The sequence below is a fragment of the Mobula hypostoma genome, chromosome X2 (assembly GCF_963921235.1).
Source record: "Mobula hypostoma chromosome X2, sMobHyp1.1, whole genome shotgun sequence".
Taxonomy (NCBI): domain Eukaryota; kingdom Metazoa; phylum Chordata; class Chondrichthyes; order Myliobatiformes; family Myliobatidae; genus Mobula; species Mobula hypostoma.
This window is the reverse complement of record NC_086129.1, coordinates 21,844,862-21,868,439: the sequence shown is the minus strand read 5'-3', so window position 1 is coordinate 21,868,439 and position 23,578 is coordinate 21,844,862. Positions and strand designations below refer to the sequence as shown.

Sequence of the window (23,578 nt, the reverse complement as noted above, 5' to 3'; positions counted from 1 at the left end):
TGACCTATTGTGGCGATAGGCAAATTGCCTTGGGGCAGGAGTTCAGTCTAGTCATGACCAACGTGTCAAAGCATTTTATCACTGTAGATGTGAGTGCTACCAGGCGATAGTCACATTATTCTTCTTAGGCACTGGTATAATTGTTGCCTTTTTGAAGCAAGTGGGAACTTCTGCCCATAGCAGTGAGAGGGTGAAAATGTCCTTGAACACTCCTGCCAGTTGGTTGACACAGGTTTTCAGAGCCTTACCAGGTAGTCCATTGGGACCTTCTGCCTTGCGAAGGTTCATTCTCTTTAAAGACAGCCTAACATCGGCCATTGAGACAGAGATCACAGGGTCATTAGGTGTAGCAGGGATCTTCACAGCTGTAGTTATATTCTCCCTTTCAGATCAGGCATAGATGGTGTTGAGTTCATCTGGTAGTGAAGTATCGCTGCCATTCATACTATCGGGTTTTGCTTTGTAGGAGGAAATGTCTTGCAAACCCTGCCAGAGTTGTACATCCAATGTCGCCTCCAACCTCATTCAAAATTGTCCCTTCGCCCTTGAAATAGCTCTCTGCAAATCATACCTGGTTTTCTGGTACGGGCCTGGGTTGCCAGACTTGAATGCCACAGATCTCGCCTTCAGCAGATGACGTACCACCTGGTTCATCCACAGCTTTTGGTTTGGGAATGTACAGTAAGTCTTTGCAGGCACATACTTGTCCACACAGGTTTTAATGAAGTCAGTAACAACTGCAGCATACTCATCGAGGTTTGAAGATGAATCCCTGAATACGGTCTAGTCCACCGATTCAAAGCAGTCCTGTAGGCGTTCCTGTGCTTTCCTTTACGATACCTTCTTGGTCCTCACTACTGGTGCTGCAGTCTTTAGTCTTTGCCTATACTCAGGGAGTAGAAGTACAGCCAGGTGATCAGGCTTCCCAAGTGAGGGCGTGGAATAGCACAGTAAGCATTCTTGATGGGGTGGTGTAACAATGGTCCGGTGTGTTGTTTGCTCTAGAATTGCAAGTGATCTGTTGATGGTAATTGCTTAGTGATTTTTTTTCAGACTGGCCTGGTTAAAATCCCCCAAAACGATGGTGAAGGCATTAGGGTGCGCTGTTTCATGCATGTTGCTCCCATTGCTCAGATCATCTAAAGCCTGATTGATATTGGTCTCAGGTGGAATATATACTGCTACCAAAATGATTCCAGAAATCTCCTGCGGTAGGTAAAAAGGACGGTACTTTACTGCTAGATATTCCAGGTCTGATGAGCAGAATTGGGACAGCATTGATATATTTGTGCATCAAGAAGAGTTGATCATGAGGCAATACTCCTCCACGTCTGCTTTTGAGAGACTCTATAGATCTATCCTGATGGCATATTGTAAATTTGTTGATCTGAATCGCTGCATCCGGTACAAAAGGGGTTAACCAGGATTCCGTGAAACAAAGGACACAAACAGAGGTGCCTGTCGGAATAAAAGGCAAAGATAACAGGTGAAGGGAAAATTAATTTTCTGGAGGTATTGATGCCCTGGTTAAGGAAACAAAAAGAGGTGCATAGCAGGTATAGGCAGATAGGAACAAATGAGGTGCTTTTGGAGTATAAGAAATGCAAGAGAACACTTAAGAAAGAAATCAGGAGGGTTAAAAGAAGGTATGAGGTTTCCCTAGCAGACAAGGTGAAGGAGAATTTTCAGGGCTTCTACAGATATGTTAAGAGCAAAAGGATTGCAAGAGACAAAATTGGTCCTCTGGAAGACCAGAATGGTAATCCATGTGTGGAGCCAAAAGAGATGGGGGAGGTTTTCAATAATTTTATTTTTGTGTCTGTATTTACTCAGGAGTGAGGCAAAGCAGCATCAACTTTATGGACCCTGTACAGATTACAGAGGAGGAGGTGTTTGCTGTCTTGAGGCAAATTAGGGTGGATAAATCCCCAGGGCCTGACAATGTGTTCCCTCAGGAAGCAAGTGCAAGTAATAGGCTAGGGCCCTGCAGGGATATTTAAATCATTCTTAGCAATAGGTGAAGTACCAGAAGATTGAAGGATAGCCAATGTTGTTCCACTGTTTAAGAAAGGCTCTAAAAATAAACCAGGAAATTATAGGCCAGTGAGCCTATATAAGTATTTGGATAGACATAGACTGATTAAGGATAGACGGTATGGCTTTGTGCATAGTAAGTCATGTCTAATCAATCTTATAGAGTTTTTCAAGTAAGTTACCAGGATTGTTACATGGTTGCCTCTCTGACTGGAGGCCTGTGACTAGTGGTGTGCTGCAGGGATCTGTGCTGCGTCCCTTGTTGTTTGTCATCTGTATCAATGATCTGGATGATCAAGTGATCAACTGGATCATCAAATTTGTGAATGACAGCAAGATTAGGGGTGTAGAGAACAGTGAGAAAGACTGTCACGGAATGCAGCAAAGTCTGGAACAGCTGTAAAAAATGGGCTAAAAATGGCAAATGGAATTTAATGCAGACAAGTGTGAGGTGTTGCACTTTGGTAGGACCAACCAGGTTAGGTCTTACACAGTGAATGGTTGGACACTGAGGAGTGCTGCAGACAAAGGGGTCTAGGAACGCAGGTCCATAATTCATTGAAAGTGGTGTCACAGGTAGATAGGGGCATAAAGAAAGCTTTTGGAACATTAGCCTTCATTAATCAAAGTACTGAGTACAGGAGATGGGAGGTTATGTTGAAATTGTATGAGATGTTGGTGAGGCCTAATTTGGAGTATTGTGTGCAGTTTTGATCATCTCCCTACAGAAAAGATGTAAACAAGGTTGAAAGGGTATAGAGAAAATTTAGAAGGATGTTGCCATGTCTGAAAGGTCTAAATTATAAGGAAATATTGGATAGGTTAGGACTTTATTCCTTGGAATGTAGAAGATTGAGGGGAGATTTGATAGAGATATTCAAAATTCTGAGGGATATAGATGGGGTAAATGCAAGCAGGCTTTTTCCACTGAGGTTGGGTGGGACTACAATCAGAGGTCATGGGTTAAGGGTGAAAGGTAAAAAGTTTAAGGGGAACATGCAGGGAAACTTATACACTCAGAAGGTCATGAGAGAGTGGAACGAGCTGCCAGTACAAGTGGTGAATAAGAGCTCGATTTCAATGTTTAAGAGAAGTTTGGATAGGTACATGGATGGTCAGGTTATGTAGGGCGATGATTCTGGTGCAGGTCAATGGGAGTAGGCAGTTGAAATGGTTTGGAACAGACTAGCTGGGACGAGGGGCCTGTTTCTGTACTGTACTTTTCTATGGCTGTCCAACATGCATGTGCAGAAATTTGCTACAGTTTTTGGTGACATACCAAATCTCAAACTCCTAATGAAGTATAGCCATTGACATGCCTTCTACATGATTGTGTCAATGTGTTGGGCTCAGGATAGATCTTCTGAGATATTGATGTCCAGGAACTTGAAGCTGCTCACCTGTTCCAATGTTAATCCCTCAATAAACACTGGTTTGCGTTCTCCCAACTTCCCCTTCCTGAATTCCACAATCAGTTCCTTGGTCTTGCTGATGTTGAGTACCAAGTTGGCACTGCGACACTACTCAAACTACCTGATCTATATCACTCCTTTATGCCTCCCTGTTGCCATCTGAGGTTCTGCCAACAATAGTTGTGTCATCGATGAGTTTGTACATGGTACTTGAACTGTGCTTAGCCACAATGTCATGAACATGGCGAGAGTAGAGCATTGGGCTAAGCATGGAGCCTTGAGGGTGCGCCTGTATTGATTGTCGGCAAGGAGGAAACATTACGATCTGCACTGAGGGTTTCCAGTATTTTCTGGTTCTTGCTCATGTTAACAAGCAGTCAACTACTCCTTATATTTTTGATTATCTCTGGATTTAATTTCCATACCCTTGTAGCCCACCAGGCTTGCCTTCACGTTCGTCTAGGGGAATCAGCTTTCGGCCCCGCCAAACAGGGCATTCAAGTTTGGATGGATGCTGTGTAATGTACCCCAGTACAAACCCACAACGCAAATATCAGACAGTACACAATATGTGATTAAATGATTACATTTTATATCTCTGACTTTGCTATGTGGTTAGTAGAGAAACGAAATGTTAAAGAAAAAGGCGCCACTCTTCTTAAATAGTTCATGCACAAAAATCGTCAGAGCTCATGCCTCAGGTATTCCTCCATAAACGACCTCCGCCGAAACGTCGCCGACCTCCGGACCCTCGAATTCCTGCATACGCTGTCTGGTGATCACCAAGTGCTCTCTGCACTCGACCTTCCTCTTCACTCTCCTCGACCGAAAAACCCCGGCTCCCAGACATACAAGAAAGAATAACATTTCTCCCATTGGTTAGCTACCCGTTATCTGTAGTTATAACCCAAACATCACTGCTGCAGAGAAACCATTACATCAGCAGTTAACATTACAGCAAGGCCATTTCCTTAGCCTTAGCAGTTAACATTACAGAGAAGCCATTACATTAGCCTTAGCAGTTAGCAGTACAGGTGTCCCCCGCTTTTCGAATGTTCACTTTACGAAACGTCGCTGTTACAAAAGGCCTACATTAGTTACCTGTTTTCGATAACAGAAGGTGCTTTCACTGTTACGAAAAAGCAGCGTGCGCCCGAACAGCCAAGCTCCTCCCCCGAAACTGCATTCTAGCCGCCATTGCTTAAACACGTGCTTTATCTCAATTTATTTTGTGCATCTGATAGCAAGATGAGTTCTAAGGTATCGGGAAAGCCTAAAAGAACTCGTAAGGGTGTTACACTTAGCGTAAATCTAGACATAATTGAGCGTTTCGATCGTGGTGAACGAAGTAAGGACATGGTCCGCACGTTGAACTTGCCTGCGTCCACTATTCGCACTATTTATACGCAGAGAGAAAGAGTTTTGAAAGCTGCCGATGTTAGACCATAAGACTATAAGACAAAGGAGCAGAAGCCGGCCATTCGGCCCATCGAGTCTGCTCCGCCATTTTATCATGAGCTGATCCATTCTCCCATTTAGTCCCACTCCCCCGCCTTCTCACCATAACCTTTGATGCCCTGGCTACTCAGATACCTATCAATCTCTGCCTTAAATACACCCAATGACTTGGCCTCCACTGCTGCCTGTGGCAACAAATTCCATAGATTCACCACCCTCTGGCTAAAAAAATTTCTTTGCATCTCTGTTCTGAATGGGCACCCTTCAATCCTTAAGTCATGCCTTCTTGTACTAGACTCCCCCATCATGGGGAAACAACTTCGCCACATCCACTCTGTCCATGCCTTTCAACATTCGAAATGTTTCTGTGAGGTCCCCCCTTATTCTTCCAAACTCCAAGGAATACAGTCCAAGAGCGGACAAACGTTCCTCATATATTAACCCTCTCATTCCTGGAATCAATTCTAGTGAATCTTCTCTGTACCCTTTCCAACGTCTCCACATCCTTTCTTAAATAAGGGGACCAAAACTGCCCACGATACTCCAAGTGAGGTCTCACCAGTGCCTTATAGAGCCTCAACATCACATCCCTGCTCCTATACTCTATTCCTCTAGAAATGAATGCCAACATTGCATTCGCCTTCTTCACCACCAACTCAAGCTGGAGGTTAACCTCAAGAGTATCCTGTACGAGGACTCCCAAGTCCTGTTGCATCTCAGAACTTTGAATTCTCTCCACATTTAAATAATAGTCTGCCCGTTTACTTCTTCTGCCAAAGTGCATAACCATACATTATCCAACATTGTATTTCATTTGCCACTTCTTTGCCCATTCTTCCAAACTATCCAAGTCTCCCTGCAGACTCTCTGTTTCCTCAGCATTACCGGTCCCTCCACCTATCTTTGTATCATCAGCAAACTTAGCCACAAAGCCATCTATTCCATAATCCAAATCGTTGATGTACAACGTAAAAAGAAGCGGCCCCAACGCGGACCCCAGTGGAACACCACTGGTAACCGGCAGCCAACCAGAATAGGATCCCTTTATTCCCACTCTCTGTTTCCTGCCAATCAGCCAACGCCCTACCCACGTAACACACATCAAAGTCGCTGGTGAACGCAGCAGGCCAGGCAGCATCTCTAGGAAGAGGTACAGTTGACGTTTTGGGCCGAGACCCTTCGTCCTGATTCCAGTAAGTGAAACTATACTGTACATACATTATTTCTACTTTATATAGCTGTGTATTCTTATGTGTTATTTGGTATGATTTGGCAGCTTCATAGCTTAAAGGCCACTGGAGAGAGTGTTTCTGCCGAGACTGTTTCCGCGAGATTTTCGCTGCGCTAGACAGTGCTGCAGAAAAGTATTTCTACTTTATATAGGCTGTGTATTTTTATGTGTTATTTGGTATGATTTGGCATGATTTGGCAGCTTCATAGCTTAAAGGTTACTGGAGAGAGCGTTTCTGCCAAGTACGCTTACGCCGTGTTTTTGCCGAGAGCGCTTCTGCGAGATTTTCGCTGCGCTAGACAGTGCTGCAGAAAAGTATTTCTACAAACCCCATTTCCAGAAAAGTTGGGATATTTTCCAAAATGCAATAAAAACAAAAATCTGTGATATGTTAATTCATGTGAACCTTTACTTAACTGACAAAAGTACAAAGAAAAGATTTTCAATAGTTTTACTGACCAACTTAATTGTATTTTGTAAACATACACAAATTTAGAATTTGATGGCTGCAACACACTCAACAAAAGTTGGGACAGAGTTAAAATAAGATTGAAAAGTGCACAGAATATTCAAGTAACCCCAGTTTGGAAGACTCCACATTAAGCAGGCTAATTGGTAGCAGGTGAGGTATCACGACTGGGTATAAAAGTAGCGTCCATCAAAGGCTCAGTCTTTGCAAGCAAGGATGGGTCGTGGCTTACCCCTTTTGTGCCAAAATTCGTGAGAGAATTGTTAGTCAGTTCAAAAGGAACATTTCTCAACGCAAGATTGCAGAGAATTTAGGTCTTTCAACATCTACAGTACATAATATTGTGGAAAGATTCAGAGAATTCAGAGACATCTCAGTGCATAAAGAGCAAGGTCGGAAACCATTGTTGAATGCGCGTGACCTTCGAGCCCTCAGGCGGCATTTCCTAAGAAACCGTCATGCTACTGTGACAATTATAGCCACCTGGTCTCGGGAGTACTTCGGAAAACCGTTGTCACTCGACACAGTCCATCGCTGCATCCGGAAATGCAACTTGAAACTGTATTACGCAAGGAGGAAGCCATACATCAACTCTATGCAGAAACGCCGGCGAGTTCTCTGGGCCCGATCTCATCTCAGATGGACCGAAAGACTGTGGAACTGTGTGCTGTGGTCGGATGAGTCCACATTTCAGCTAGTTTTTGGAAAAAACGGGCGTCGAGTTCTCCATGCCAAAGATGAAAACGACCATCCAGATTGTTATCAGCGAAAGGTGCAAAAGCCAGCATCTGTGATGGTATGGGGGTGCATCAGTGCCCACGGCATGGGCGAGTTGCATGTATGTGAAGGTACCATTGACTCTGAGGCGTATATTAGGATTTTAGAAACACATATGTTGCCATCAAGGCGACGTCTCTTCCCGGGATGTCCATGCTTATTTCAGCAGGACAATGCCAGACCACATTCTGCACGGGCTACAACAGCGTGGCTTTGTAGACACAGAGTGCGTGTGCTTGACTGGCCTGCTGCCAGTCCAGATCTATCTCCTATTGAAAATGTATGGCACATCATGAAGAGGAGAATCAGACAACAGAGACCATGGACTGTTGAGCAGCTGAAGTCTTATATCAAGCAAGAATGGACAAAACTTCCAATTACAAATCTACTACAATTAGTATCCTCAGTTCCAAAACGATTAAAAAGTGTTATTAAAAGGAAAGGTGATGTAACACAATGGTAAACATGCCTCTGTCCCAACTTTTGTTGAGTGTGTTGCAGCCATCAAATTCTAAATTTGTGTATGTTTACAAATTACAATTAAGTTGGTCAGTAAAACTATTGAAAATCTTTTCTTTGTACTTTTGTCAGTTAAATAAAGGTTCACGTGAATTAACATATCACAGATTTTTGTTTTTATTGCATTTTGGAAAATATCCCAACTTTTCTGGAAATGGGGTTTGTACTTTAAATAAGCTGTGTATTTATCATATCATTCCTGCTTTTACTATATGTTACTATTATTTTAGGTTTTATGTTATTTGGCATGATTTTGTAGGTTTTTTTGGGTCTGGGAATGCTCAAAAATTTTTCCCATATTAATAAATGGTAATTGCTTATTCACTTTACAATATTCCGGCTTACAACACATTTCATAGGAACGCTCTACCTTCGGATGGCGGGGGAAACCTGTACTGAGAAACCCTACACCCTTCTATCTCATGGTTCCTGGACCATTTGCTGAAACATCTCCACCTTAAAGGCCTTCCAATATTCTGTTAGAGTTTTGTTTGCAGTGCCTTGATTCCAGGTCTGTTCTCATCCATTTAAAATTGGCCCTTATCTAAATGACTATTTTCGATGTGAAATCATCATAATCCTTTTTCCATAAACTCTACTATATCCTCATTAGCTTATTGATATAACTGTGACAATCATTGTTCAAGGTCATCATTGTTATTAACAGTTTTAGATGAGAAAGAGACTTTGAAATACTTAATATTAAAAATTTCACATTAATTTCTTTAGAAAAAGCAGAAATAGACATTTGAACTTGTCACAAGATTCCATCCGTATGTACAACGCGCAGTCCACCGGCCAGTATTTCTATAGGAACACAACAGATGCTGGAAATCCAGAACAACACACACAGGAGGAACTCAGCAGATCCGTCAGCATCTATGTTGAGGAATAAATATTTGATGGTTTGGGCCAAGACCCTTCATCCATTTCTATAGGAATAAGCTTATAAAACTCAAGCTTTCTTTTGAACACATCTTTTTTTTGTGAGAGCATTGAAGTGTATGCAAGGGTAAAGGAAAGGGAGTAAAATACTATGTTTGGGAGGGGGTTGGAGGGTAAAGCAGTTCGATGTTGGGTGTGAAGGACGATACAGTGGGCCATTGTGTGCAGAGAGGGATATTGTGGTTATATTGTTTAATGGAGGATAAGGTCCAATGTTGTGTGGGGAAAGAGGTCATTGGGTGGGATACTACTCGAGGAGTGGGGATAATGTGTGGGAAGCTGAGGTGTGACATGTTGGGATATGCTCTGGGGACTCTGTGAAGGAAGATAAAATAAATGTATGTAGGAGAAGCTGGAGAGCTGGTGAACTTGATACTAGATATGCCATGTTATTTCATTCCAGGGAAATGCTCCAAGAATTTCACAAGCAGTGAGGTGATAAGCATTTGTTGAAGGAAGTAGATTAGCATACTCCTCTTTCAACAGTATGGTAAGATATTCCATTGAACTGAAGCAGGCAGAGAGTTGCAAACAGCCCATCCAAAGGATATCTGGGTATCAAACAGACAGCATTCTCTGAGTACTAAGGTGAATTATGTTGTTAAAAATTTTTGACCGGAACTCTTTAGAATCAGGCCAGAAATGCTTATGACTGAACCAAGCTAGCACCTTAATAGTATAATGCTGTTACAGAAAGGTGCAACATTTGTTAATGACTTCAGATTCTGAGACACCTATGGTTTTAAGTCAGAATAATGACATTTTGGGAATAATATTGACAGGAGAGTAGCTTTAACAAAAACTTATAATTTTTTATGTCTTTTCATTTAATAAAAAATGTCAATGATCTTCACCAGAGCCTCATAAAACAAAAAGGAAGCTATTGAGTTGGGTAATGAATGCTTGGACGGGGTAGGGCATAGATTTCAAGGTAAAAATGATAAAAATGTGACTATGATTATGGTAACATAATTCTTTTAATCTGTTTTATATACAATTGCATAGAATAGACACAACAGAAAATGAGTTTGTGACCTCACTCTCTGCAAGTGCATTTCCTTTGTTGTCAACCCAGCAATGTCTGACCTTTGCTGGGTTTATTCCTACTACCCAGGCATGGCCAGTGAATCACTTCTTTAAGAACTTCTCTTCCCATTCTCATGGGATTCTCTCAAAGACATCTAGCTTCCCACCTGGATTCCCTCAAGGATCTCTCACTCCTTGCCTATTTCTCAACTATAATTTCTCAGTGTGGGAACACATCCTCCAATTCAGACTCGTACCACCATTGTTATCACCCCAATTATCTCTTCATCTGCCCAACTCAAAAACTCAAAAATGCTTCATAATCATTTGTGTCTTTGAAGATTGTTTGACTGCTGTGGTATGGAGTTGAAGAAAAGATAAGCAGACATTTAGAAGCAACAGATTGAAGGGAGTTTTAGAGAAGAGTGAGAGGGTGGGGGGGGGATGTCATGATTTGCAAAACAAAGTTTTTTTTTGAAGAGGGTGCTGTTGGTGGATTTGGAGAAGAGGGGACCCCTCCTGTGAATATCAGGTAACACAAGAATCAGAAAGGGAAATTGGAAGGTCAGCACAGAAATAGATGCGAATACAGTCATGAGCAAGGTGAGCTCAGGGGATATTTGCAGAGACTTGAGGATGACCAAAAGATATGAGTTCCGAGGTGCACCAGTAGGAAACGTGGAAGGGAAATGGGAGGGAAGTGGTTATGCAGAGAAATCCATCATCTCCGTGTCAGAGAATATCAAGAATTCCTTTCACTTGTTCTTGCGAGATGAAAAATTTTAAGGAAATGTTTTCTACTACAGCACAGTGAATAAGGGATTCTATGCCTCTGTTGTTTGCTGCAGGTTGATGACTTGTATCTGATTGCTATTTCCCACTGCCGTGATGTGAAGTCGCTGCGGGATCTAACGGCAGAGCACCTGCCAATGTTACAGACTATACTGCAGGAGGGACAGGTGAGTGACTATTTCCTTAATCTACAGCGGCCTTTGTATATTCCATTAAGACATGTTACATAGGCACTTGCAGCTGCCACCTTTAGCATGTATCAGCCAACTTACTTTCACATGCAGCTGGGCGCATGACGTCCATGGAGAGAATGAACCCATTGAGATTTACAGCACAGAAAGTCATCTGGCACATTGTGTCTCTGCCAGCTCTTGGCTAAAGCAGTTGAAAATTAATCCCACACACCTCTCTCCTTCAGTTTCTGATATTTATACATTTTGGCTTCAGTAAAGTTAAATCTTGGAAGAACTGCCAAAGTCTGCCTTTATATCCATTGCAGCCTAAGCTTCGAAACAAATTTTGTCCGTGAGCCTTGTAATACTACACATGTGGCAGCTGAGAGCTATGATGTTCATCTGCATTGAACTATAATACATATTAACAAAATGATGTCCTATTAATACCAAATGAATATCAGAAAACAGCAGAGACTGGAAATCTGAAATAAAAGCAGAAAGTACAGATTAGGGAACATTTACAGAGTCACAGAGTTCTGCAGCATGGAAACAAGCCTTTCGGTCCAACTTGTCTATGCTGACCAAGTTGCCTTTGTGAGCTTGTCCCATTTGCCTGTGTTTGGCCCATATCCCTCTAAAGACAAAGTTACTGTTTCAGGTTGAGGCCACTTCATTGAAACCAGGAAGGTGAGAGAACAGGTGATTTTCAAGTTGCAGAGGAGGTGGATGAAGGATTTTTAACACAAAGGGTATCTGCTAGGTTGAAGCTATATGTCCAGCAGACCAGGCAATATCCAGGAGAGAGAAAAACTGACTTAAAATCACACATGGAAAAATTATTGAAATCCATGTTGAGTTTTTTAAAATTGTGAACAACTTGAAGCAAAAAATAGGAACATTACAACAGTTCACGTGGATCAGATCACTGAAAGCATGGTAAGAGTCATGGAACAAGTGAGTGAAGTATGTGTGTTGGCATCACTGGTACCAGGAATTTTTTTTACTGCTTCCAAATTTTCCAGGTTTTATATGCCACGTAAGCAGCAAATGGAAGCTCTGTAGATTCTTGTTGACTGGAAAACATTGTGATTATCTGTCAAATTACAGACACCTGAACATGTAAAGCACTCGTATTGTTTACAAGAGTATCTTTACAGCTATCATTCCATTTTTTCTCCCACAGAATGCCATCTCCAAACGATATAATATTCCAAAAAGCCAGCTGAGGATTTACCTCCATTATCAACCCTCCTACTACCACTTCCATGTTCATTTCACTGCTGTTGGCTATGATGCTCCAGGAACCATGGTAGAACGCGCACATCTACTTTCCAACGTCATAGAGAATCTGCAGTTCGACCCGGAGTACTACCAGAAACGAACCCTGACATTTGCCTTGAAGGCTGATGATCCCCTGTTGCAGAAATTTAAAGAGCACGGAAGAATATAGATGAGAGACACTTTTGTTCGTGCACATTTGGTCTTTTGACATGATACATCTTGATGGTGCACGGTGAGTTTTATAAATATCATCAATGGAGATACATTGCATTTGAGCAAGCGGACTTGTGGACTGATCTCTGTTTATTCATAACATAAAGAATTTTTGTTAAACCAGATCAGAGTAATTTTTGAAGTTATGCCATTAAAATATTGCTTGCCAAAATTTGGGTACAGGTTTCCCCTGCCATCTGAAGATAAAGCATTCCTATGAAACTGTTCGTAAGCCAAAATGTTGTAAAGCGAAGGAGCAATTACCATTTATTTATATGGGAAAATTTTGTGAGCGTTCGCAGACCCAAAAATAACCTACCAAATCATGCCAAATAACACATAAAACCTAAAATAACAGTAACATATAGTAAAAGCAGGAATGATATGATAAATACACAGCCTATATAAAGTAGAAATACTTTTCCACAATCATTACTGAACTGTTCTCTGTAGCGAAAATCTCACGCAAGCGCCGTTGGCAGAAAATCTCACGCAAGTGCTGTTGGCAAAAACACGGCGCAAGCGCTCTCCAGTAACCTTTAAGCTATGAAGCTGCCAAATCATATCAAATAACACGTAAAAATACACAGCCGATATAAAGTAGAAATAATGTATGTACAGTGTAGTATCACTTACCGGAATCGGGATAGCACAGAGCACACTGATGATGGCGTGTTAGGCTGAGTCATCGCAGGTTGGGTGGTGCGGTGGACCCCACTCTCCGGGCCACCAACCGATACATTGCCGCGAAGCACGCAGGGGTGCAGCGGTAGCCGGGAGGCACACAGCACATCTTTAAGAAAAATGCCGAAATAAACATGCTAATTAATTACGTGTGGGCAAGCACCTAATTAATTAGCATGTTTATTTCGGCTTTTCTCTTAAAGATATGCTGTGTGCCTCCTGGCTACTGCTGCATTCTCCGCGAATCGGTACAGTATCTGTCCGCGGCCTGGGTGTTGGGATGGTGGGACACTGGGGTGTCATCTTGTCATCTGTTTCCATTACAGCAGTCAGCTTATCTTCTCCTATGACTGCCCGCCTCGATGTCGAAGGTCGAGGTTCGTCGTCTGCTGTGGCTGATGTGGAAGGCTTGCTTGACTGCTGAGCCTCGTGCATTTTTCTATCATACAGTTCTTTGTAAGGACTCAAAGAATCTTGCAAATATCCCCTAAACCTACGTACCCTTTCAAAATTAAAGTCATACTTTATCATTACTCATTCGGTTTCGATTGTTATCCTTTCCTCTTCCAATTGCATCAGCTCTTCATCTATCAGTTCTTGGTCATGGGATGCCAAAACCTCTTCAACATTATGTTCGTCAGCTTCCAGAAGCCAAACTCACTTTGTCCTTGCTTCGTTCACCACGATCGAAACGCTTAATTATGTCTAGTTTTACGCTAACTGTAACACCCTTCCGAGCTCTTTCAGGCTTTTCCGACACCATAGGACTCATCTTGCAAACGACTGCTGACAGGCTCGTGTTAAAGCAATGCTGGCGAGAATGCCATTCCGAACCCGGGGAGAGCGGCTGCTCGGGGCGCGCACTGCTTTTATCGCGCGCTGATTTTTTTCGCGCGCTGAATTTTTTTCGTAACAGTGAAAACACCTTCTGAAAGAGAAAACAGGGTACTAATGTAGGTCTTTCGTAATAGTGAGGTTTCGTAAAGCAAACGTTCGAAAAGCGGGGGACACCTGTATTACAATTAGTGAACTCCTCAAGTGCAGTCTCATATAAATTTTGTGATCTTATTCTGTCAACACAGTTAGAGTTGATCCGCTTACGAGCCTAGTTTTTCTTGCAACACACGACAGCAGGTCTGTTTGAGGGGCGATAGAGAAACAGAGTCACTTGTAAACAGACACAAAGCCCGGCTAAGATTTTGGTCAAATCAGGCAGTAACACTTGGAGCTCTTTGTTCTCAGCAGGCAGGGTCCAGGCTGCGTGACTGCTTGCTCAGTGGAACATCTGTCCCTTCCAATCATGCAAATACATCAAAATAATTTCTGAGTTCATTTGTTTCCATGTCTTTGATTCAGCTGTATTTTTTCAAAATGGATGGTTTACTGTGCTAGTTATGGCAGAACCCATTAATCATTTTTTTAAACTCAAAGCTCACTGACAATTTTGCTATAAATATAGCAGTGACGTCTCTGTATTTCTTCTCACTTTCTTCACGAAAGTCCTGACTCTTAGAGCCTTCCAAAAGGCCTAATTATTGGGTGACATCATGCCAAAGGGATATCAGGGTCCTTATTATGTCTTCACTCAAAATGCTTATTTGCACATTATTCAGTTGAACTACACCACACATGGAAGTGAGAGCCTTTATTTTCATTGTGCCAATCTACAAAGCCTAGGATTGTGAGCAAGAAACCAACTAATTCAATACAAAGGAAGGGCTGCACATAATAATGACAGGCAGGAAAACGCTGCCTGGCCCATCCAGTTTGTCAAGTTTTGTAGCTAGATTGTATCTACAACCTCGTACCCTGGAAGCTGTCCCATTTTGTCAGTGTGTCTCAATGGTTCACAACCTGGGAAAAACAACCTTATTGGGACATTGTGTCGACAATAGTGTGTGTTATTTCTGGGACCTGAGGATACCACTTCATTGTATGCAGTCAAGTATGTGAAAAGGTCATTAAAACTAATTACAGGCGGTATCTAAAATACAGCTTGCAAACCATATGGTGCCCATCTTTCTTGGCTCTTTGTTCTGTGTCACTTTTCATTCATCTGACTTGTTTGAATTATAGGAGCAGATCTTGATTTAGAAAACAAAACCATCTGTTTCTATCAGCAATGAAAGAAATTAAAATGAACTGGCATATGTTTATATCTAATGTGGGGCTCCACACTAGATGCCTAAGAAACAGATAATGGAAAAAAGTTGTAGTCCCTTAACTTTTTCATCAAAGTACATCATCTGGTCACTAAATGCAGCAAAGAAACAGACATCGCCTCATATCCAAACTATCTTCTGCAGTCCAAACCTGCAAAGTGCAAAGTAAATTTATTATCATATTCACAGTGGCCACTTTCTTAGATGCAGGAGTGGAATCTTCTGCTGCTGTAGCCCATCCACTTCAAGGTTCAATGTGTTTTGTGTTCATGGTTGCTCTTCTGCACATCACTGTGGTAATGGGTGAGTTATTGTTGCCTTCCTGTCAGCTTGAACCAGTCTGGCCATTCTCCTCTGAACCTTCTCATTAACAAGGTACTTTTGCCCATAGAACTGCTGCTCACTGCATGTTTTCTGTTTCTCACGCCATCCTCTGTAAACTCTTGAGATTGTACGTGAAAATCCCAGAGGATCAGTAGTTTCTGAGATTAATGCAAGTTCCATCTGGCACCGACAATCATTCCACGGTCAGTCACTTGGATCACATTTCTTTCCCATTCTGATGTTTGATCTGAACAACAACTGAACCTCTTGACCATGTCTACATGCTTTTATGTATTGAGTTGCTGCCACAGGATCGGCTGATTAGCTATTTGCATTAACGGGCAGGTGTACCTAATAAAGTGGCCACGGAGCGTATGTCACTGTACACTACCTTGACATTCACTTTCTTGCAGGCATTCACAGTAGAACAGAGAAATGCAATAGAATCAGTGAAAGACTGACAAACAACCAATGTGCAAAAGATGACCAACTCTGCAAATAAAAAATAAGTAAATAAATAATACTGCAAGCATGGATAGTAGAGAAAGTATACTATGGGTTGTGGGATCAGTTCATCGTTGGGGTTTGAATTTATCCCATCTGGTTCAACAGCCTGATGGTTGAGGGGTAATAACTGTTACTGAACCTGGTGGTGTGTGACTTCAGGCACCTGTACCTCCTTCCTGATGGCAGCAGTGCAAAAAGAGCATGATCTGGATGGTGGGGATCTTTGGGATGCTGCCTTCCTGTGACAGTGCTCCTTGTAAAGGTGCTCAATGGTGAGAAAGGCTTTACCTGTGATGGACTATACTGTGTCCACTACTTTTTGTAGTTCCTTCTGCTCAGTGACATTGGCGTTTCCAGACCAGGCCATGATGCAACCAATCAGTATACTCTCTGCTGTGCATCTATAGAAGTTCGTCGAAGTTTCAGATGACATGCCAAATCTGCACAAATTTTATAACAAAGTAGAGGCACTGCCATGCCTTCTTTTTAATGGCACTTATGTGCTGGTCCTGGGACAGATCCTCTGATCTGATAACATCAAGTTACTGACCCTCTCCACTTCTGTGAGGACTGGCTTGTGGAGCTCCAGTTTCTTCCTCCTGTCGTCAATAATCAGTTCTTAGGTTTTGCTGACGTTCAGTGCGAGGTTGTTGTTGTGGCATCATTCAACCAGATTGTTAATCTCTATCCTGCATGCTGATGGGTGTTATTGGCAAACTTAAATATTTTGGGTTGAGACCTTTCATTTGGACTGGCAAAGAAGAGGGCAGAAGTCTGAATAAAAGAGTAGGGGGAGGGAAGGAGATAGGTAAATCCATGTGAGAGGGGAAGGCAGCAGGGTAGGGAGAGAGGAAAATAAAGCAGACTAATTTGAGAAGCTGGGAGGTGAGAGCTGAGGAAGGCAAAGGGCTGAAGAAGAAGAAATCTCATAGGAGACGACAGCCGACCATGGAGGCAGGGAACCAGAGGGAGGAAGGTCAAGATCATGGGCAGGTTGTGAGGGTAGGGGAGGGGAAAGCAAAGTGGAACAAGGGCCACAGGGGTAAGGGAAAACAGAAGGGAGGGGAAAATAAAAACAATACTAATTACCTGAAGTTAGAGAGATCGATTGGAGACTACCATGTTGGAATATGAGGTGTTCTGCATCTGGCTTCAAAATGGCAGTAGAGGAGGCTGTGGACATTCATGTTAGTATGGGAATGGGAAGTGGAATTAAAATGCTGGGCCATCGGGAGATCCTTGCTCTTGCGATGGACAGAGTGAAAGTGCTCAACAAAGCGATCCCTAAAATTGCATCAGATCACACCAATCTAGAGGCACAGAATACATCAAATGACACCTGACTTGGAAGGGCTGTTTAGGTCTCTGGATGGTGGGAAGGGAGGAGGTGTAGAGACAAGTGTTAGACATCCTACTATTGCAGGGAAAAGTGCAGATGGATGGTGAGAGGATGGATAAATCACCAGGACTTCATGGAGAGAGCGCTACAGAAAACAGCAAGATGTGGGAGGGTGGGGGGTGGGGAAGATGTGACTGGTAGTAGTCTGTCAGAGTAATCTACAGCTCTATGAACAATGAATTTTTCAATTTCAGGAAATTTTCACATCTTGCCCCCATAAAACAAAACTAAAAAATTATCTTTTCACTATTTTTTGTTCTTGCAATGTTTGATAGTGTACTTTCAGATGGGGAGACTCTGTTTATAGGGGGGCCAAAGTTTCCTTGTTGTACGCATCATTGAAAGTTAAATTACAAGTGCAGCATTTAGGAAGGGGACCAGTATACTGGCCTTTAATGAAATTGCGTTGCATACTGAAATTGTATATAGCCTTTCCTGTAAAATTATGTGCAGGTCTTAACTCCCAATTTAAATATAAATGTATATATTTATGTAAGGGCCCTCCCATCCGTCCGACAATCTCCTTGACCCCCTTATCATCAGGCAGGAGGTACTGTAGTATTAGGACAAAAACTGTTTGGATGGGAAACAGCTTCTTCCCCCAGGCTGTAAGACTGCTGACCTCTCTGCCACCATCCAGGTCTCATCACACATGAAACACCAGCAGCATTATTCTGTTTACTTTTTACTTGTATCGTAAATGCATCTTATTATTTGTTAATTTATTTGTGGTAATGTTCCTTTATGTGTTATATGTGTGAGTTATATGTAGTCTGTTGTGCACCCTCGTCCGGGGGAACGTTGTCTTGTTTGACAGTATGTATGTGAATGACAATAAACTTGAACCATACTTGCAATTGAGGGAATGCAACAGAAATTCGCCAAACTGACTTTTGGGTTCTAGTTTGATCTACATGAGGAATTAATTTACTGGAAGCGGTGGACCACATCCATCTTTACGACCATGAGGCTAAGTACAGCTCCAATGCCATATTTAAGTTTGCTGATGACATCACTATTGCTGGCTGGATCAAAGGTGACTACAAATCAGCATATGGGAGGGAGATTGAAAATCTGGTTGAATGGTGCCCAAACAACAGCAAATCACTCAACATTAGCAAAACCAAAGAGCTGGTAATCGACTACAGGAGGAAGAAGTTGGAGGTCATAAGCCAGTCGTCATTAGGGGATTGGAGCTGGAGAGTGTCAGTAGCTTTAAATTCCTTGGCGTTAACATAACAGAGGTTCTGTCCTGGGACCAGCACGCAAGTGCCATTACAGAGAAGACACAACAGCACCTCTACTTTCGTAGAAGTTTGTGCAGATTCAGAATGTCACCAAAAATTTTGACACACTTGTATAGATGCACAGCGGAGAGTATCCTAATTGTTGCATCACAGCTTGGTATAGGAAACACCAAAGGCTACAGAAAAATCATGGACACAGCACAGTCCATCACAAGTAAAGCCCTCTCCACCACTGAGTACACTTACATGGAGCGCTGCCACAAGAAAGCAGCATCCATCATCAAAGGCCCTCAGCATCCAGGCCAAGCGCTCTTCTCATTACTAGATAGATAGATAGATACTTTATTGATCCCAAAAGAAATTACAGTGTCACAGTAGCATTACAAGTGCACAGAAATACAAATATTAGAAGAGAAGTAGAAAGAATAAAAAATAAGTTACCACAAGCAGTCTAACAGGAGGGGATCATCACTTCCCCAGCTATAGGTTGACTCATTATAGAGTCTAATAGCCGAGGGTAAGAGTGACCTCATGTAGTGCTCTTTGGAGCAGTGCAGTTGTTTTAGTCTATTACTGAAAGTACTCCTCTCTTCAGCCAAGGTGGCAGGCAGAGGGTGAGAAACATTGTCCAGAATTGCCAGGATTTTGCGTAGGGTCCTTTGGTCCACCACAGCCTCCAGTGTGTCCAGTTTGACTCCTATAACAGAGCTAGCCTTTCTAACTGGTTTATTGAGCCTCAGTTTATAATATCATCAGGCAGGAAGTACAGAAGCCTTAGGTCCCACACCACCAAGTTCAGGAACAGTTGTTATCCTACAATCATTCTGCTCCTGAACTAGCGTGGGTAAACTCAATCACCGCTATTCTGAACTGATGTTGTGACCTACAGACTCACTTTCAAGGACTCTTTACAATTCTTTTTTATTAGCACTATTTGTCTTCTTTTGCTGTTGATTGTTTGTCAGTCTTTGTTTATATATAGTTTTTTTTGTAAATTCTATTTTTTTTCTTTTTTTTCCTGTAAATGCCTGCAAGAAAATGAATCCCAATGTAGTATAATGGATTCTGGTTAATTGAGACTCATCGGATCATTGCATTTTGGCCCAATTAAGTGGCTGCCCCAATTAGCCGAAGTTTCATGGAAATAGTTTAAAAAGATGAACTACTGTTTAACTGAGTAACAAATTATGTATTTAAATGAAACACTGAACAAATAAGAACACTACCAATATTACTACAGTACTATAAAATGATGTATTAGTTCCTAATAGTAATCGACAGAGGAATTCATCCAGTGTATGCTGCCATGTTCTTTTCACTGACTGTAAATTAACAAAATCAGTGCAGACACCTAGTACAGATGATGGGCTGCTTTCATTGCCTTCTTGCATGAACTAGTGTCAAAAATCACTGCTTTTTAATTTGGCATCGGTCGATTGTGTCTCAAGGGCCTGAAATGCATCAGCTATCAGGTGTTACATGTGAGCCTGCAATTTAATTTATAATGAGGTGAGTGATATTAATCATGCTCTGGAAGTTCTGGGGGTTTGCATCACATATCCCATCCAACCCGTACAAACTCCACAGCAAACGTACTGCAGGATGATCAATCAGTGAGGAGAAGAGCAGTTCTGATATGAAAGGAATAGAGAGCGGGGGATATGAGGCACAGGATGGGAAGCTGCATTATGGTGTGTGTGAAGGATGGGCAGTACAGGTAAAATGGATATAGAGGTCAACAAACCAGGGTGTGTGACATCAAAGAAGAGGGAGTCATAGAGCCATAGAAAAGTACAGCAGAGAAACAGGCCCTTCGGCCCATCTATGCTGTGCTGAACCATTTAAACTGCAAAGTCCCATCGACCTGCACTGGGACCATAGTCCTCCATACCCCTACCATCCATGTACGTATCCAAACTTCTCTTAAACGTTGAAATCGAGCTTGCATCCACCACTTGTGTTGACAGCTCATTCCACACTCTCATGATCCTCTGAGTGAAGAAATTTCCCCACATATTCCCCTTAAAATCTTCACCTCTCACCCTTAACCCATGACCCCTGGTTGGAGTCCCACCAAACCTCAGCTTGCATTTACCCCATCTATACCCCTCATAATTTTGTATACCTCTATCAAATCTCCTTTTAGTCTTCTAAATTTCAAGGAATAAAGTCCTAAACCTATTCAACCTTTCTTTATAGCTCAAATCCTCCACATCCTTGTAAATTTTCCCCGTACTCTTTCAACCTTATTTACATCTTTCCTGTAGGCAGTTGACCAAAACTGCACACAATACTTCAAATTAGGCCTCACCAACTTCTTATACAATTTCAACATAACATCCCATATCCTGTACTCAATATTTTGATTTATGAAGTTCAATATGCCAACAGCTTTCTTTATGCTCCTATCTACCTGTGACGTCACTTTCAATGAATTATGGGCCTAGATCCCTTTGTTTTACAGCACTCTCAGTGCCCTACCATTTATTGTGCAAGATCTACCCTCACTGGTCCTATTGAAGTGCAACACCTCACACTAATCTACATTAAATTCCATCCGCCATTTTTCAGCCCATTTTTCCAGCTGGTCCAGATCCCACTGCAAACCATGATAGTCTTCCTTGCTGTCCTTCCCTGCCAATCTTGCTGATCCAGTTAACCACATTAACATCCAGATCATTGATGTAGATGACAAACAACAACAGACCCAGCACTGATCCCTGCGGCACTCCACTACTCACAGGCCTCCAGTCAGAGAGACAACCATCTACTACCACTCTCTGGCTTCTCCCACAAAACCAATGTCTAATCCAATTTACTACTTCATCTTGAATGCCGAGCGACTGAACTTTCTTGACCAACCTCCCATGTGGGACCTTGTCAAATGCCTTGCTAAAGTCCATGTAGATAAAATCCACCGCCTTACCTTCATCGACTTTCCTGGTAACTTCCTCTAAAAATTCTATAAGGTTGTTTCGACATGACCTACCATGCACAAAGCCAGGCTGACTATCCCGAATCAGTGCATGATTATCCAAATACTCATATATCCAGTCTCCTACAATACCTTCCAATAACTTTCCCACTACTGATGTCAGGCTCACCGGCCTATAATTTCCTGGTTTATTTTTAGAACCTCTCTTAAACAGTGGAACAACATTGGCTACCTTAGCTCTGGTACCTTACCTGCCGCTAAGGATGATATAAATATCTCTGCCAGGGTCCTAGAAATTTCTGCACCTTCCTCCTGCAGGATTTGAGGGACCACCTTGTCAGGCCCTGGGGTTTTATCCGCACTGATTTGCCTCAGGGCAGCAAACCATAAGACCATAAGACATAGGAGCACAGGAGCAGAATTAGGCCATCTGGCCTATTGAGTCTGCTCTGCCATTCAATCATAGCTGATCCTTTTTTTGCCTTCTCAGTCCCACTCCCTGGCCTTCTCCCCGTAACCTTTGATGCTGTGGCCAATCAAGAACCTATCAAGCTCTGTCTTAAATACACCCAATGCCCTAACCTCCACAGCTGCCTGTGGTTACAAATTCCACAAATTCACCACCCTCGGGCTAAAGAAATTTCTCTGCATTTCTGTTTTAAATGGATGCCCCTCTATCCTGAAGCTGTGCCTCCTTGTCCTAAACTCCCCCATCATGGGAAACATCCTTTCCACATCAACTCTGTCTAGGCCTTTCAACATTCAAAAGGTTTCACCCTAAATGCCAGCGAGTACAGACCCAGAGCCATCAAACGTTCCTTCTATGATAACCCTTTCATTCCTGGAATCATCCTTGTGAACCTCCTCTGGACCCTCTCCAATGCCAGCGCATCTTTTCTTAGATGAGGAGCCCAAAACTGGTCACCATACTCAAGGTGAGGCCTCACCAGTGCCTTATAAAGCCTCAGTATCACATCCCTGCTCTTGTATTCCAGACTTCTTGAAATGAATGCTAACATTGCCTTTGCCTTCCCCACCACCGACTCTACCGGCAAGTTAACCTTTAAGCTGTTCTGCACAAGGGCTCTCAAGTCTCTTTGCACCTCAGATTTTTGGATTTTCTCCCCGTTTAGAAAATAGTCTGAACATTTATTTCTACTACCAAACTGCATGACCATACATTTTCCAACATTATATTTCATTTGCCACTTTCTTGCCCATTCTCCTAATCTGTCCAAGTTCTTCTGCAGCCTTCCTGTTTTCACAACCATACCTGCCCCTCCAGCAATCTTCGTATCATCTGCAAACTTGGCAACAAAGCCATTTATTCCATCATCTAAATCATTGATATACAACATATAAAATGTGGTCCCAACACTGACCCCTGTGGAACACCACTAGTCACCGACAGCCAATCAGGAAAGGATCCTTTTATTCCCACTCTCTGCCTCCTGCCAATCAGCCAATGCTCTAACCATGTTAGTAACTTTCCTGTAATGCCATGGGCTCTTAACCTGGTAAGCAGCCTCATGTGTGGCAACTTGTCAAAGGCCTTCTGAAAGTTCAAATATACAACATCCACTGCATCCCCTTCATCTATCCTACTTGTAATCTCCTGAAAGAATTCCAACAAGTTTGTTAGGCAGGATTTTCCCTGAAGGAAACCATGCTGACTTTGCCCTATCTTGTCCTGTGTCACCAAGTACTCCATATCCTCATCCTTAAAAATTGACTCTAACATCTTCCCAACCACTGAGGTCAGGCTAACTGGTCTATAATTTCCTTTCTGCTGCCTTTTTCCTTTCTTAAAGAGTGGAGTAACATCTGCAGTCTTCCAGTCCTCTGGCACCATGCCAGAGTCCAATGATTCTTGAAACATCATTACTAATGCCTCCACAATCTCTAACGCTACCTCTTTCAGAACCCTAGGGTGCAGTTCCTCTGGTCCGGGTGACTGATGTACCTTTAGGTCTTTTAGCTTTTTGAG

General features: G+C 42.4%; 1 protein-coding gene across 1 annotated transcript in view; it reads left to right on the top strand.

Moving 5' to 3' along the window:
• Positions 1 to 13,098, top strand: part of dcps (decapping enzyme, scavenger) — a 106,610-nt gene extending 93,512 nt beyond the window's left edge. Inside the window, exons 5-6 of the mRNA XM_063038246.1 lie at positions 10,720 to 10,830; positions 12,023 to 13,098. Coding sequence (XP_062894316.1) covers positions 10,720 to 10,830; positions 12,023 to 12,289 — 378 coding nt within the window. The 3' untranslated portion in view covers positions 12,290 to 13,098. The remainder of the gene's footprint in view (positions 1 to 10,719; positions 10,831 to 12,022) is intronic.
• The last annotated feature ends 10,480 nt before the right edge of the window (positions 13,099 to 23,578 follow it).